Genomic DNA, 15,975 nt, shown 5'->3' with positions numbered 1-15,975 from the left:
CTTCTACCTTTCTACCTTTAAAACCCGGAGAGCAGCCAAATGGCTGGTAGGCTTTTAGCTAAGCTTTAGCTTCAGCCAAGTGGAAGCTAAATTGGCTAGTCATTCATATGTATATTAGGTTGTTACCTGGGAATTCTGGAGGGAGGGGAGTGGGGGTTTGAGTGGATTGAGGAATTTCCCTGCGAATCTTGTTGACTGTGCCGAGGATGGTGGTTTTCCGTCTAAGAAGTTTTTGCGCAAGTGAAAGCGATGTGAAAAAATTGTCCGTGGTAACATTTCTGCCCTTGTCTAGGAATGGTTCCATCAGCCTCATTACTACATTTTCAGAAAGTCTCTCCCCAGTGGGACAATTGGGGTCCTTGCCAAGATATGGGAAGACATTGCAAATGTACTTGGATTTTAGGTCGCAAGCCACCCAAAACTTGATCCCAAACTTGTCAGGTTTACTTGCAATATACTGCAGGAAACAGCACAGAGTCTTTGATGGGAAAAGCTGTTCATCAACGGTGATATGTAGACCAGGGTTGTAGCACGTGATGCAGTTGGTGACAAATGATCCCCACACACTGGAAATTGCAGCGAACTTATCAGTCTTTGCTCGATCACTGCGGGTGGACTTGTCATCAAAGCGTAGGTGTTGCATGATGTCTTGGAAGCGGTTTCGTGCCATAGTTCCAATTATCTGTAGGTTTCCCAGGTTTGCTGACCAGCAGTCATTTAGAGATGGAACCCTGTTAACCCCCCGCAAGATGACAATTGCAATAAATGCCATTAGTTCAGGGAGGTCCATGAACCAATGAACATGCTCCATGCACCACTCAGCAGGCCATTTGTAAATATGTGTACAAATGGTTGGTTTTTTGTACTGTTTTTATCAATAAATCTCAGCAACAAAGGACATACACCCATGTGTGTTGATTTCTCCCTAAGATGGCAAACTGAAACACTCCAAGTTGGTGACTTTTGGAGATTTATTTCCCTGGATGATTGAGAATGCATCAAGATGAAACACAAAAGGAAGTTCACAGCTTTTCCCATCAAAGACTCGGTGCTGTTTCCTGCAGTATATTGCAAGTAAACCTGACAAGTTTGGGATCAAGTTTTGGGTGGCTTGCGACCTAAAATCCAAGTACATTTGCAATGTCTTCCCATATCTTGGCAAGGACCCCAATCGTCCCACTGGGGAGAGACTTTCTGAAAATGTAGTAATGAGGCTGATGGAACCATTCCTAGACTAGGGCAGAAATGTTACCACGGACAATTTTTTCACATCGCTTTCACTTGCGCAAAAACTTCTTAGACGGAAAACCACCATCCTCGGCACAGTCAACAAGATTCGCAGGGAAATTCCTCAATCCACTCAAACCCCCACTCCCCTCCCTCCAGAATTCCCAGGTAACAACCTAATATACATATGAATGACTAGCCAATTTAGCTTCCACTTGGCTGAAGCTAAAGCTTAGCTAAAAGCCTACCAGCCATTTGGCTGCTCTCCGGGTTTTAAAGGTAGAAAAGCCAAATGGCTGCTCTCCGGGAGTTTATTAAAATTGGTTCTTTTCAACGCTGGCTCATCCTTCGTATTAGTTGCTTTTTATGCTTTAATGACGTTTAATGTTGTAGATCGGTGGTGAGTGGCTAAAATACAAAAAAGACCCTTTGTCTAAAAATGGTCAGATATACGAATTAAACTGAGGATGAGTGAAAAACACTTTGAAGGGCCCTCAGAAGGCCTTTTAAAGTGTTAAAAGTGGTTACAACAAAGTCTGGCTCCTTGGAAGCAAAACATAAAGAAATGATGGGCGTCTCAAGACTTTTGCACAGTACTGTACTATATATGTTTTAATCTATTCCCCGAACTTCATATGTATACGAAGTATAAAACTCAGACTGATAACAGTGGTAACAGTGTTTTTATAGGAAGAAACCTTTGTATGTTGATTAATGATTGATACTGGCAGATGCAGTTTCGAAGACAAAAAACATAACATAAACCTGTATTTATTAATATATAATCACTATAAACATTTATGAAGGACATTACGTAGGAGAGGTGATCTGAATAGAGTAAACCGTTAACACACAAGAACTGTAAGAAGAACTAAAAGAACTGAAAAAACATACTGTACCTGTTTATGGCAGAGCTGAGCTCATCCAGGCGCCTTGCGTCAGTGGTGGAGGTGTTGTCGAGTTTGGACAAACTGTCCATCCTCTTTAGAATCACCTCCAACATGTCGCTAATCTTTCTCAGCACACCACGTGACTCCACGCCTCCCAGCACTGAGTGGAAAGACAGACGTGAGACAGGAGATGAATGAAAGCTGGACAGTGAGTACATGAAGCTTGCATAACAGCACGCATATTAATCATACAGCCTCCAGCTCTTCTGGCTCACCACACTGTTGCTGATTTTGGCTGTGTTCTTGTTTTGCACAACTGTCACTATGCACTTGACTACAATGAAGATCAAAAGCAAAGTGGCAAACAATGCAAAAGTCCTCAAACAGATTTGTGAGGATTTCCTCTTAACTTCTGTATTGTGTGTAGGAGCCTCAATATCACTTTTTTCTTTTTCTTTGCAAGGCTGTCAAGAAAACTACTTGTATAGTAATGAATTTTGATTACAAGGAAGACTGTAATACAGAACGTCAGCCCATCTATGATCTTTGGTGTTGGTCATGGCCAATACTCCAATACGTACAATTTAAGTTCCTATCCAAAGATAAATGAAGTCAAAACTCTTTGAACTTTGTTGTGTGTCCCTATTTTTGGTGTGTGTTTCAGTTTTAAACCAACTCATTTATTAAATTAATTCCAACCCAGCAGGACTCAATAGTACCTCTAATTTAACTAACATATGCTCATGAGTTGGATTAGACCCATCTTTGGAATCTCTCTTCCTTTTGATCTCAAATACAGGCCGATAAAATTTTGTCACAGGTGGGATGCTATCACGTTGCCAAAAATTGTTCCAGTGAAAGACTGCTAAATTACTCAAAAACTGCACGCGCATAATGGTTCCAGAATTTGGCACACACATGCACATACTATGAATTTATTGAGAGGCAGTGCGATTTTATAAGTTTAACTTGCACAGTTATTGAAAATGTTGCACCGAAAGCTCATCCTCACCCTACCATTTCAGACTCATGAGAGCAGCTCCTCTTCAATTCAGCCCGTGTGTTATTCTTCATCTTAAACTCTAAAAGCCAACATTTTGATTATGTGTCTTTAACCTGCATATCTCCAGCTTGATCTCTTCCTGTCTGTCTGCAGCAGTGCACATTACCCAGTGATGTATTCTGATCTCTCCTCATAAACTGGATTTTGCTCGGGTCAGAAAACCAGACACTCTGGAGTCTGATGTCTTAATGTAGACTTATCTTTATATCCTTTGATACCCTTTGATATAAAGATATGAGGGTGAGATGTCCACCAAGGCTATATGGAATATAAAAAGCCAGCAACTAATTATGCTGGAGCGCTCAGTCACTTTCTTTTTCTTGCATGTTCTTCTGTCTGTCCATGTGAAATCCAAGAGGAGAAATCGAAAGGAGTGGCTGTGCACACAGTTGTGTGTGTGTGTGGAAAGATGAACACACTGGCCATCAGAGTTGAAAAGTGACTCATAACACAAAAGAGCACATACACAGTAGCAGAGACAGTGAGAAGAGAGACGGTATAAAAAGGTTTACCACACCTCATTAGGATAATTACACTGACTCTGGCAGGGTCAAGAGTGCCTATGAATTCAGTCATAATGGACCAGAATGAGGAAGGTGACTGAAAGCATGAGACACAGATGGAAAGCTTTCTCATTTAATTACTCTTCTCTATTCGGTGTATGTACTGATCATCATTTTTAAAGAAAAAAGTAATAGATAAATTATTCAGAGTGAAAACTAGTGTCCCAGGAAATGGAAATTATTCCAGCAAGATTTATGTAAAATCTTGGCAATATTTTATCTTTTGTTTAGCTGAATCATGAAATAAAAATAAATCACATACTTTACCTCATACTGATATATTACCTCATTTAAATCAGGTAGGGACAAAGCAGTTGTCTCACGTTCAACCCTTTCAAGCAACCAACAGAGCTTGAAAGGGTTTATATAATGTTTTCCAAGCAAAAGTTTCAAAGTTTCATTTAATAACTACATATTACATAAATTGCATACTTAACCAAAACATTATGTCTTAAATCTTCAGCGACCTTTCAGTTTATTTATTTATTTTAATTATGGGTATCTGCTTTCTTGCAAGTTTAGATAAAAAACAATGGTGAAGAGGTAAAAGATACCAACGTGATGCTAAAATAAAACATGAAATAAAAAACAGATTAAAGCTAACAAACTTACGAACATAAATGACAAATTAACGCAACAATGATGCGGCGAAAAGTAGCAATTTATCATTTTTGGAGGGGTCGACAGGAAACGTGATGTAAGGTCGATGGTTATATGAGGCAAACATAGGTAAGCGGTGATTGTGACATATACAATACCTTCAGTTGAAAATTAAAACTTGTTTTTCAAAGGTTTGGTAACGTAAACTGATCCAGTCCATATTTTGATCACATCAGTTAGAATTGTACCAAATAGAGTTCATAAGATATTCCCTCAAAGAAATCCCGTCCACCATCATCAACAGAGTTTTGGTAACCATACGGGTTGATGGTAAGAACCTTAGAGCATGTAGCTTGGGACAGCAGGAACACAAAGGTCACAGTTTATTCCTCTAGCTTTCCATCAGGGTTTAATGGTGCCTATATTAACACTGCTAACACCTGGATTACACTGCCTGACCATTCTGTCAAACCCCATGTCTGCTGCTTGACAAGCAATTACAGCCAATAGGTGTCAGAGCCTAACATCTCCAGCACAAGGTCATTGTCTGCCTTGTTTTCCGCCACCAACAGCAGGAATCGTAAGTTCAATGAGTTATTGCCACAGTGACAGATGTATTCATCTGAAACTGACAGTGTCATGTCCTCTGCCTATGATAGATTGCTGTTTAACAGTTCGCGGCTTGGTCCTTCTGGTGACATCTTTGTGACTGGCTGATAATGGATGACAGCTATGTCAAGAGTCGTGTAAATTGAAGGAATAGTTATCCTGGTAAACTGAAAATTCTTGGCACGGGTTAAACAAATGAGTGTTTGTTAATTTGAAAAAAATCCACAAAATGGCATTACTGGCAGAGCTTCATAAAGTGCATTTAGATCCAAACCACCAACTCTTTTATTAGTTTGGCTTGCCAAAATCTGGATTTGATGCTATTAATTAATAAAATACTACAGGGGAGTATGTATATTAGCAAAGAGTAGGGTATATTACGATACATTTTTTTTTGACAGCTACAAGCTCCTGGGATGTTCAGCAGTGAGCAAATGGGAGTGATTTCAACCTAAAGGTATAAAAGATCCAATAAGTTAATGACTGCATCTTTCACATGTTCCCATTGTCTAATGTTCATGTCAATTCAAGTCAGGGGGCTAATCGTTTAAATGACAACACTATCCCTGTAGCTTTATTACAGGGAAACAACACGTTTAACAGGTACGTCAAATGAACCGTACACAAATCTCACTGCTGTAATACAGTATATACAAACAATGACGTGTTATATGTAAGTCATGATCTTAGGGTTTGGTCAGTTTTAAAATATAATGGTGTCAAAAAAAAGGCCACAGGACACAGTGTCCTCTACAGAAAGGGAATTTTAAAAAAGAAAAAGATAAGCAACAGACAGTTTTTACTTACTGCATTACTCAGCAAGGTTGTTATTTTAATTGGACTGTGGAGCCCCAGGACTTAAATTATACAACTTTTTTAAACAAGCAAAAAATAAACAAGAAAAATACATTTCAACAAATTCTTTCTTGCAGCAGCTTATAGTTGCCCATTTTTAGCTTCCATGTTCTGTTAAAGAAGGTAACTCAGAAGTGTCAGGGAAAGTTTTATATATGTGTAGTTTACTGATTTTATACAGATACCTATACTGAGGTTGATATGAATGAAAGTTTACATAATGTTGCTCTCTGTAAAAGCTGGTGTTTCTCTTTCTGTACAGCAGAACCCACACAGCAGCAACTAGGGCTAGCTTAAATACTATTTTACATATCACTGGGCAAAAAAATAAACTAAATAGGTAAATAACAGTTAAAAAGTAATTAATTAGAGCAATATCAGTGATAACACTATGTTTAAGTTGACTGACACAGTGCAAAAATTAAATATTAACATATAATGTATATAACACAAATATTTTAAGATTCGATTAGATCAGTCTTAGGTAATACCAACAAACCAAAAAAGACAATATTATGGGTTTTCTGTGAGGGTCCTGTATTGTGTACCGTGTGCTGTGATGCCTCTGGTGACATGGCTCGTTATTTATTATATCTATTATAAGGGCAAAAGCTGTGAGGACAGTGTTTCCTGACTAACTCCCACAAAAATGTTATTGTTTTACTATTGTCCATAGCTGTTAGTTGCTACTTTAATGATAAGACTTTAACAATAAAAGATGAGTAATGTGGCTATCGGATAAAGGTATCTAGGTCGCTCCATGTTTCCACAGGGGCTACAGTGGATGGATCTTCATGTTTGATTTTGCAAAGATTTTATACTGGAAACACGTCTGGATACAGCCCTCCCAATTATCCCGAGATTGGGACCAGTACTGGGACTAGCTTGTGACCCCCTTGAGGCTGGGTTTGTGGCTGTGGTTAACACTGAAGTACGTAAACATTTACATTTGTCTTTGGTGAGTAGAAATCAAATGTCTAGACGAGCTGTAATATGAGACTCCAAGGAGAATACCGAATTGAATATAAGTGAGATCAAAATAAAGCCATAGTATATGTTTTTTTCTAACTTTTTGAAGGTAATTAAAGTCATAGAAAGGGTCAGATAAAAAAAAATATTAGTGATTTTCCTTCATCAAATTTTTTCATGTTGCTAACATAAAATTACATTTCACCCAGGCAAAATGGCAATTATGACTCTACAATATTGCAATTATTAATCCCAGAGGTATGATTTTCAGTACCAAAAAATTAAACTGACTGCAATCTGCTATATTTTAGTGATGTGCTGGTGGGGCGTAACACACAAATTAACACATTTGGCCATGTGAGTTCACAAACGTCCTGGAGACACATGAACATACATTTGTGTGCATAAGCTATGACGTGTGCCAAAACAGGATGATGTTTTGATTGGCTTGGGGGTGTGTTTGCATATTCATGAGAAGAAAACCATTTATGGTTTGATGATATTGCTCACAGAAGGGGCTTCTGGATAGGAGTTGACACAGCTAAATTAACTGGACACCAGTGTAATTTTGTCACAGGCACGCACACACACCCACACACCACATGCACGCCCACACCAGTGCACACACAAGGCTTTAAACTTCACATGAAAATCCACCTTGAAACAAAACGCATATCATTTCAGAACATGACTTGAATTAATAATGACACACAGAGCATTTAAAGGGATGGTTCCTCAGTGCTTAATAACGTTGTGGGCTCATAAGTGTTTTGTGTTAGATATTCCATCCCACTGAGTATAATTTGAAAGCAGGGTTTCCAGCTGTGATTCAGAAAATGCAGTTACATCCAAGTAACAACATCGGTGATGTCACCGTGTCCTGCCTGTTGTTTGCCATTATTCACTGTCAGCATCCCTATTTTAATCCACAAGCTGACCAGGGCCCAAGCCTTGACAACACGAAGAAGGAAAAAGAATACCAGGGTACCTCGGTTATTACTACTGTCAGCCTAAATAAATACTGAAGTTGCACTAAAATACACTGTTTTTGCAGTCTACACAGTGTAAAAGCAAAGCCAATTCAGTGATATACTCACTGTAATATTGTGAATGTATTGAGTTTAATATTGAATTTTGGATGAGAGGTCTTCGTTAAAAGACAACTACTGGTGGTTGTATTGTGCTAGCTATTTCCAGTTAAGCTCTATGGTGCAAACTGGAGTCTTGAGTGACTGGTAACATATCATTGTATGCAAATTAAGCACGGCATGTTGAACAGGGCGATAGCTCTGTGAGATGTTGAGGGACCTTGAATAAGGGAGTAGACCCGAAACTCAGCCTTGACTTTCTGGTCCAGCATCAGTCTTGAGAGGACATCATCACCACTGTGTGATAGAGCTGAAAAGAGTAAAAGACTTGTACTGTACTAATCAAATACAGATCTAATGCATGCAATGCACATACATATTAATGCACGTATGATGCATAATCATCTGCACATAGTCTTCCATCACCCGACTCCTCCAACTTGATCTTACTTCTCCCTAAACATTGTTCTTCTTCATCATCTTCCCCATCAGCTTTTCTGTTTCCCTGTTAATCGTATTCCTTAATTAAGTCTTCATTCCGAATGTCCAGTTTTACAAACTCCAGTAAAACTCCTCTCTCGTTCCTCAGAAACCAGACAGACAGTCGGTTAATATCCCGCTACCACTCCAATCTCCAGTACATCTCCTCTCCTCATTTCCACACCCGCATTCAATTACTAAAAATCACATGCAATTTAATTATTATGGTGCAGCAGATCTACTCTTCATTAGCTAAAGAACATGAGGTCTTTGTGAAAAGAGTGGAATGAGCGGAATTTGTGTTTCCCTTTTTTGTTTTTCTTTCTTTTTTTTTTCCAGCACAATGCAAATGAAGTAAAGGGTGAGAGCAGGTCTTAGCCAAATGAAAATGCACCAAATGAAGCATGAATGAAGTGAAATATTGCACTAGAGTAAACACAGTGAATACCAATGATCTAAAAGACAATTTAATAAGATGTAAGACCAGAAATGATGGCATGATCAATAAGCTATTTTGTGGCCTTCAGTAAAAAACAACCCTGAAAGAATAGAATTTAATAGAAGCAAACCAGTTGGAGGCTAATTCTGCTACAGCTTAATTCCGTCTCTTCTTCCGCTGAACTTTTGAAATATTTATTGTTCATTTAGTTTTGACATTTTCCTCACCATTTATCCAGTGATGTCAAGGCAAATTGGATTTTATGAAACTAGATGGGACAAATGAGAGGATATTAGAAGCTACAAAGAAGGAAAGGCTATTACAGTGTCTATTATCAATGACACTTTCTGTCACTTCACTTTTGAGTAGTTCTCTATTTTAGCAATCAGTGAGTTGATGAAGAAAGACTGTATAGCTGCAATGGCTATTATTGTCTTAGCAGTTCAACTTCTCTTGTCCCCTCATCCTCTTTCCTCTCTTATTTCTTTCTCACTTGTAATTCCTCTAAGCTGATGGTTTATTTGATTTGTTGGACATTATCTGTCACGTTAGTATTTTTTGTTCTTTTCCCCTTTGGAACATGTTTTTGAATCCTTTGTCTATATTTTCATTCTCTCTAAGCTCTAAATGTTCCTTGTTTCCTTTTTCTCATCTTGATTTATCATAGTTTATATTAGGATGATGACATTGGATGAAAAACGAGGATCCTTTCAGACATACACACACAAGAAGCACACATCCAAACAAAGCGCTTGAGACAGACAAAAACTATATATGTATTTGAACAGAGACCAACTTGGATGCAGTATGAAAGGCTAATCTGTTGACAAGTGCAGTATTTCAGTGCATGTGGGTGTATTTGTTTCTTTACAAAACTGGAATGAAAAAGGCTGATAAGATTTATTTCCACAGAACACAATTTCAAATGGGTTATAAAAATTTTTTTTATCAGATAGTATTATTCTTTTGGGAATTACACATAAGAAATGCACTGTCAGTCTGTTTCACTGAAGGGTGACATTGTTGAGTGATGATCTCCTTTTTGGTTGAAAACATCATATATTGGCACAGTTACGGAGTATTTGGAGAGCTACTGTTATTGTTTCTTCTTAAAGCTGTATGCTTCATTTCCTTCAATGTTACATTTTAAACTTGATGCTACATTAAAGTGCTAAGTCTCAGCTTTAATTGGAGTAGGTTTAGTATTGAAACATGTTCAGATACCACTCTGTGAAGCTGTAGTGCTTTAAAAGTTTTATGAGTCATAATGTCTCATTTTTTGTGTGAAGCCAGTGAGCAACCCTTAGTACTGTATCTTCTTTACTTCTGTGATGCTCACTTGACTCCTCACTGCAGCCACTTGCAGCTGTTGCTTGTTGTCAGGTTTCTCTGCCTTTACTTTGGTCTTTAGCGACTGGAATGCAGCTCAGATGATTGAGATCTGGCAGTCAACTTGACCAGATGAGATATATTCATATTTTATATACAAAGATTTAAACTTTTTCCTTGCTATAGCTGCAGTGGTGGAATTAGAATACCAGGCTGAGACCATCAGACTCTGTGCCTGCTTGTTGTTATTTTGTGCTGTGTGTTGGGGTTTTTTGTGGATACATCTTGCTGAGATGACTTTCATAGACAAGTATACTGTAAGGATTCACATAGGCTTTTTTTTTTGTATGTAACCCTTAACGAGGGAAAATGGCATTGAAACTTTATCTTTTTCATTTCCTGATGAAGTCCACATCTGTGTGGAAACAACAACTACAGGAACAATCTTGCTACAAAAATATGATGACAAAAACAAAAGATTCTCTAGATGTAACTCTGTGCTTAACTTTTATTGGGTTTCACAGCTGATTGGGTGAGGTGGTCCCTTGGCTGTGTTTAGTGTTGTTGTCCTTTTGAATAATAAAATATTCATCAGTCACACTGTAGTTTTTTTTTATTTTTGTTTCCAAAATATACCAGAATATACTGCTCACAGTAAAACCGACAGACACAGGCCATAAAAAAGACTATTAGTACATTTTTTTTCAGGAAGTCATATACCTCTTTTATCAGCCTTTGGTGATTCAAGCTATAAACCTTCAATTTGTGCTCCAAAAGTTTTAAAAGCAGTGACATGAATGCTTCTGAAATGTGGAACATATTGGTGTCTGTATTTGTGCATTCTTGTTCTAATCCTTCAGAAAAAAAAAGTGTAACTCTCAAAAAAACAAACAAACCACAGTTTGTTGTATTTGAAAGTACAAGCAGGCACGTATTCATGTGCTATCCCGAGAAGCTTGACAGACACAAGCCGTGACCCTCATTACCATTTCCACCACTCACTGAAGTCACGGTCTCTCCTGTTTACTTTCACTATTTTCAGCACAGCTTTGCTGTTCAGAGCAGACAGGCATACGGCTGCAGGGGTTGCTTCTCACCACAGCCACAAGAATTTATGTTAGCATGACTGGAAGATATGGAGTGCTTGAGCTTAAACAGTGTGTATGTAGCTTCAGATGGTGGTGTGCAGGAACTACGAAATATCTGTGACATGACGTTTTTGCTTTTGTGAGTGACTAAGCTGCCATATTCGTGCCTGAGTGTGCAAATATAGTCAACCATGCATGTGACAGTAGATCCTAATGACAGATTTCTTGGAAAAGAGCAGCAGAAAAGAGAAAATAAAATGAAATACATATCTGATGCTGATGAGCCTGTTTGCCTACCTGCGCATTCAAATAATGTGAGAAAATCGGCATGCCTCTGACATCAGGATAGTTATATAAAGTATGCATGACTATAATCTCGTATGTTCATATGTTAAGTACTGTATAATGTACAGTACCAATATTAAAGCATATCAACTGATAAAATATAAGAGCTGGTGACAATTTGGAAGTGTCACCAGCAAAATAAATAGTTGGCAAATAATTATAAGCATCTCAAAATATGTAATTAAATATATACATACATAAAGAATTCCATTACTGTGTTCCCTATGCATGAAGTAGTGACACCATGGGGGTTTGCACACTTAAAAGACTATGGAAGCTCTTACTTAATTTAATTAACTCAGACTTAATTTTGTGCCCCATTACTTTTGCCGTAGCCACATTATGACACTATGACTTATTAAGGGATTATATGCCTCTTAATAACCCGTACAGTATGAACGAGAAGAATATTCACAGCATATGTACATGTGGACAACTGGCTGGTTTAAAGCAGACAAAAAAATCTATACATGAAATTTAAGTTCATTTGCCTTGCATGGTAGCTAACCTAGCTCATCAAAAGAGAAAACAAATATCAACTTTTTGTAACCATAAAATGAACATTTCACAAGTTTTCTCAGAATACATAAAAGGTGCTAATGTTTGGGCTATACCTAGTGCAATATTATTTTGCACATGCATATGATGATCTCCTGCCCTAGGCAGTAACTGTACGTTCTTTGTCTTGCCATTATCTTTCAGTACATCACTTCAAGGCCTCCCATCAATCTACATCACAATGAAACATGGTTGCACTGCAGGCCTGGGGGAAGGATAAGGGACAGATGAAAGAGAATGAAAAAGACAGCAGAAAATTGGTTTAAGAGAAGGGGATTTTAATGGCCATCCTTTGGTATTTGAGAAATAACATCATATATGCCAGAGGACAATGGCAGATTTAATGTTGTCATACAGTCAAAGCAAAGACAGCATCAATATAAAAGATATAGAAATTATCTGTAAAACTGACATTGATGGAAACTTTTATTCTATTTTTTGTATCTAAAGGTACACTATGTTGCAAGCAGGTGACTAGGCTTTCTCCTGACTAAGAGGACAGTGATTCATTTCAGCTTCATCCTAGTTGTTTCCCTACCTTCTACTCTCCATGCATTTACTTAGTCTGAACAATGAGTACTGAATTTCTTAAGATCAACTTATCCTGTGACCCCTCAGTAATCTTTGTATCCTTTTTCCTGAATTTTTCTCCAGCCCCTTCACTTTCAATTGCTCCTCCTTTTCGCCTCACTATTACTTTTTCATACTTTCCCTTCTGGCATCTCACACTGCTTCTTCCCCTTGAATCTCATCTAATAGCATCTACCTCAGGTCTCTCTGTGGACCTATAATGTTTGCCTCTAATTCAGCCTTCAGCAGATAAATTAGCATCTGTCAAGGCTTTGCTCTGAGCTGGGAGCTTTGGCAGAAGCTGCTCTCTTTTTTGCATAATGGCACACTCCAGAGCCCTGGCACATTCACTCATCCTGTTATTTACTCTGACTCACAGGTAATGAAGCAAGGGACTGGTGAAACTGTGTGTGAGAGAGGAACGACAAGACCACGCTTGGAGCCAGAATGGACATCTGGCCTTGTGATACTGGGAGGATGACTTGCAAACTGGGGATATACAAATGTTTACAGTAGAACTAAACAGCTGGGCTGGAGGCAGATTAGATGTACACTGCAAAAAGTTTTTAGCTGAAGGCTAAGCCAATGACTGTGCTACAGTACTGAAATACAACAAAGATGGGATGCTGTGTAAAATCTAGATAAAAAAAAAAAAGAATACAATGATTTTCAAATTTCATAAACTCACATTTTTGTTCAAACTTCATTATTTCATCAAAAATATTAGCTCATTTTGAATTTGATGTCAGCAAGACATATTAAAAAAAATTGCGATGTTGGAAAAGTAATTAGCACTAAAAAGAAAAAGCTGGAGGAACGCCTTGCAACTAATTAGATTAACTGGCAACGGGTCAGTATCATTGCTGCGTATAAGACTATAAGACTTTGAATTAAAATTCTGTGAATCTGAAGAAACGTCTGTACACAAGGGCCAATGTCAAAAAGAAAGAAAATACAAAACAATATTAGATGCCAGTGATCTTTGGGTCCTCAGGTTGCATTGCATTAAAAACAGGCCAGATTCAGGAACACTTCCAGAAGTCATTATCTATGAACACAGTTCACTGTGTCCACAAATGCAGGTTAAGTCCCTATCGTGCAAAGAAGGAGTACAAGTGAAGCATTTTTGCCCTTATCTGGGCCAAAGCTCATTTAAAAAGGTACTTTGGTTAGACAAATAGAAATCTGAAATTCATTTTGGAAACATGGAAGATGCATCCTAAGGACTAAAGAGGAGAAGGCTTGTTATTGAATCAAAAGTCTGCTTCTCTGATGGAATGATACATGCAATATACATTCAGATGGCAAAGACCTTGGGAAAACAACGCTTAACAAGACAAAAAAAAAATTCAGTTGGCCTTAAAAACCAGCCCCAACTCTCCAGTCACCATCCTGATAAAGATCACACAGTAGATAATAAACCTTAAAATAAATAAATCTTTTTTGCTGGCTTATATCTTGTAAGTAACACATAGCTTTTCTGCATTGAAAAGCACATTTTTTGCTGGATTTGCTTTTTGCAAGTGTAAACTTGATCACGGACGGAATATTAAAACACTACACTTTTTTTCCTCAAGACGTTCAAATCAGAAAACAAAGGGCACTGTTTAAATTTTCAGGAAACATGTCTAACAGCAGCTTGTTACTCTCAAAAGCTGCATTAAATAATTAAAGACTTTTATTACAATTTTATGCATCACTGACAGAACTCAAATCTTTTTCCACCTCATTCTGACAAACATTGTATATATATAATACAATGTGTTAAGTTTCCTGAAATGCCATTTGTTCCTGTATGTGCTATAGTATTTTCTTGTAAAAATTATATGGCAGCTTAGCTATATAGTCCAAACAATGTGTTGAGTCCTTCTAAGGTGTACACAAAATCACAAAAGAATAGTTTATTGAATCAGATGTACAATTTGATAAACTGAATTAAAATCAAAATTGAAATGATATCTCTAAATGGTAGAATGAACCACAAACTTAGTGAGTGTAGTTAGGAAACAGAAGAGACTAAAAACCATATTTAAAAAAACCACAGTGCCCAATGAATGGAAGAAACTAGGCCAACTGACAGAGGCGCTAATAGGTGTGTGTTCAAGTCGACTAAGACAAGCCTTATCTCTGTTCGGTGTTGACAGTGTTGTGTAATCGGTAGTATGCTGTTGCATCTGCATGCTCTGTCTCTGTCTCTCATGCACCCAAATACTCACAAATCAACACATGTGTATACTAAAGCTCAGGCTCTGATTGGTCTCTCTTACAGCTTAATCTGACAGTCCTGTCAGCTTCAGTGAGCTTCTGTTTGCAGCTGTGGCTCTGTCGTCTCCCCTTAATTGCATTACCTTTCATTTACTTAAAACACTGTATTGTACTCTTCAGATAGTGATACAAAGACGACTTGCACTTTAGGGAGACTCAAAATGTTTGTCAGTTTGTGTTGTTCTGACAAACATTACTGGCCACTTAGAGGACTGAGTGAGACGAGTTGCCCCATTGTAGAAAGACATGCACACTATATTCACATCCACGTAAAGGCACAAAATATGGATCACAACACCATGCCTGTAAAAAACACATTAAAATCACACTAGCATGGCTAACTTATGATTTATTACTAGTACTGTGCTGGAATGACGTTCTCCTGAAATATTGATGACAGTGACTAGACAATGCTTGTTGTGTTTTTTGTGTTTAAATATGAAGGTCACAAACAAATTATTTGTGTATGGTATATTTAATATGATTATTTATACATACATGTTTCTAAAGGGCAAGTGACAACTTGTCTAGCATGCTGGAATCCGATTAATTTCTCATTAAAGACCAGAGCTTCATCCGTAATGTGCAAACACGAGCTGCTGGAGAGCTGAACAATCTCCAGTTTATGGTAACGGGACACAGAAATGTGAGAACACTGGCTTATAGACTTTAATGGAATTGGAGTCAAGCAGAGTTAATACTGCATCCAGAGACAATAACTAACTATAGCCACAACATGGCAGTATTTTAAATGCTAGATGCAAACAGGAAGAAGCTTTATGACAGAGAACTGTTTGCAACAAATAGAGATCCTGATCAGGTTTTAGACTTCGATGGACACATACTGCTTCTGTTGCTTTCTCTGATGGAACAACACTGATGTCTTGTAATGCCAATAAAATCAATTTTAACTTGAACTGTGACAAAAAGCACAAAAAGACAAAGTTAGAGCAAGACCATTTCATGTTTTCTTTATTTTTGACACTGGTGGCTTTTAAATTAGTCAAATTAAGCCTTAGCCTTTTGAAATGTACTAC

General features: G+C 37.8%; 1 protein-coding gene across 1 annotated transcript in view; it reads right to left on the bottom strand.

The window, feature by feature from the left end:
• Window positions 1-15,975, bottom strand: part of LOC147328068 (alpha-1,6-mannosylglycoprotein 6-beta-N-acetylglucosaminyltransferase B-like) — a 112,561-nt gene that overhangs the window by 76,253 nt on the left and 20,333 nt on the right. The window contains exon 3 of the mRNA XM_086296198.1: window positions 2,127-2,277. Within this exon, the coding sequence (XP_086152324.1) occupies window positions 2,127-2,277 (151 nt within the window). The remainder of the gene's footprint in view (window positions 1-2,126; window positions 2,278-15,975) is intronic.

This window comes from Aulonocara sp. 'chitande type north' Nkhata Bay, linkage group LG6 (genome assembly GCF_057382095.1).
Source record: "Aulonocara sp. 'chitande type north' Nkhata Bay isolate Kocher_YH1m ecotype deep benthic linkage group LG6, A_spYH_male_GT1.1, whole genome shotgun sequence".
In the NCBI taxonomy this organism is placed as follows: domain Eukaryota; kingdom Metazoa; phylum Chordata; class Actinopteri; order Cichliformes; family Cichlidae; genus Aulonocara; species Aulonocara sp. 'chitande type north' Nkhata Bay.
Note: the sequence above shows the minus strand (reverse complement) of the source record. Positions and strands in the feature narration are given on the sequence as shown.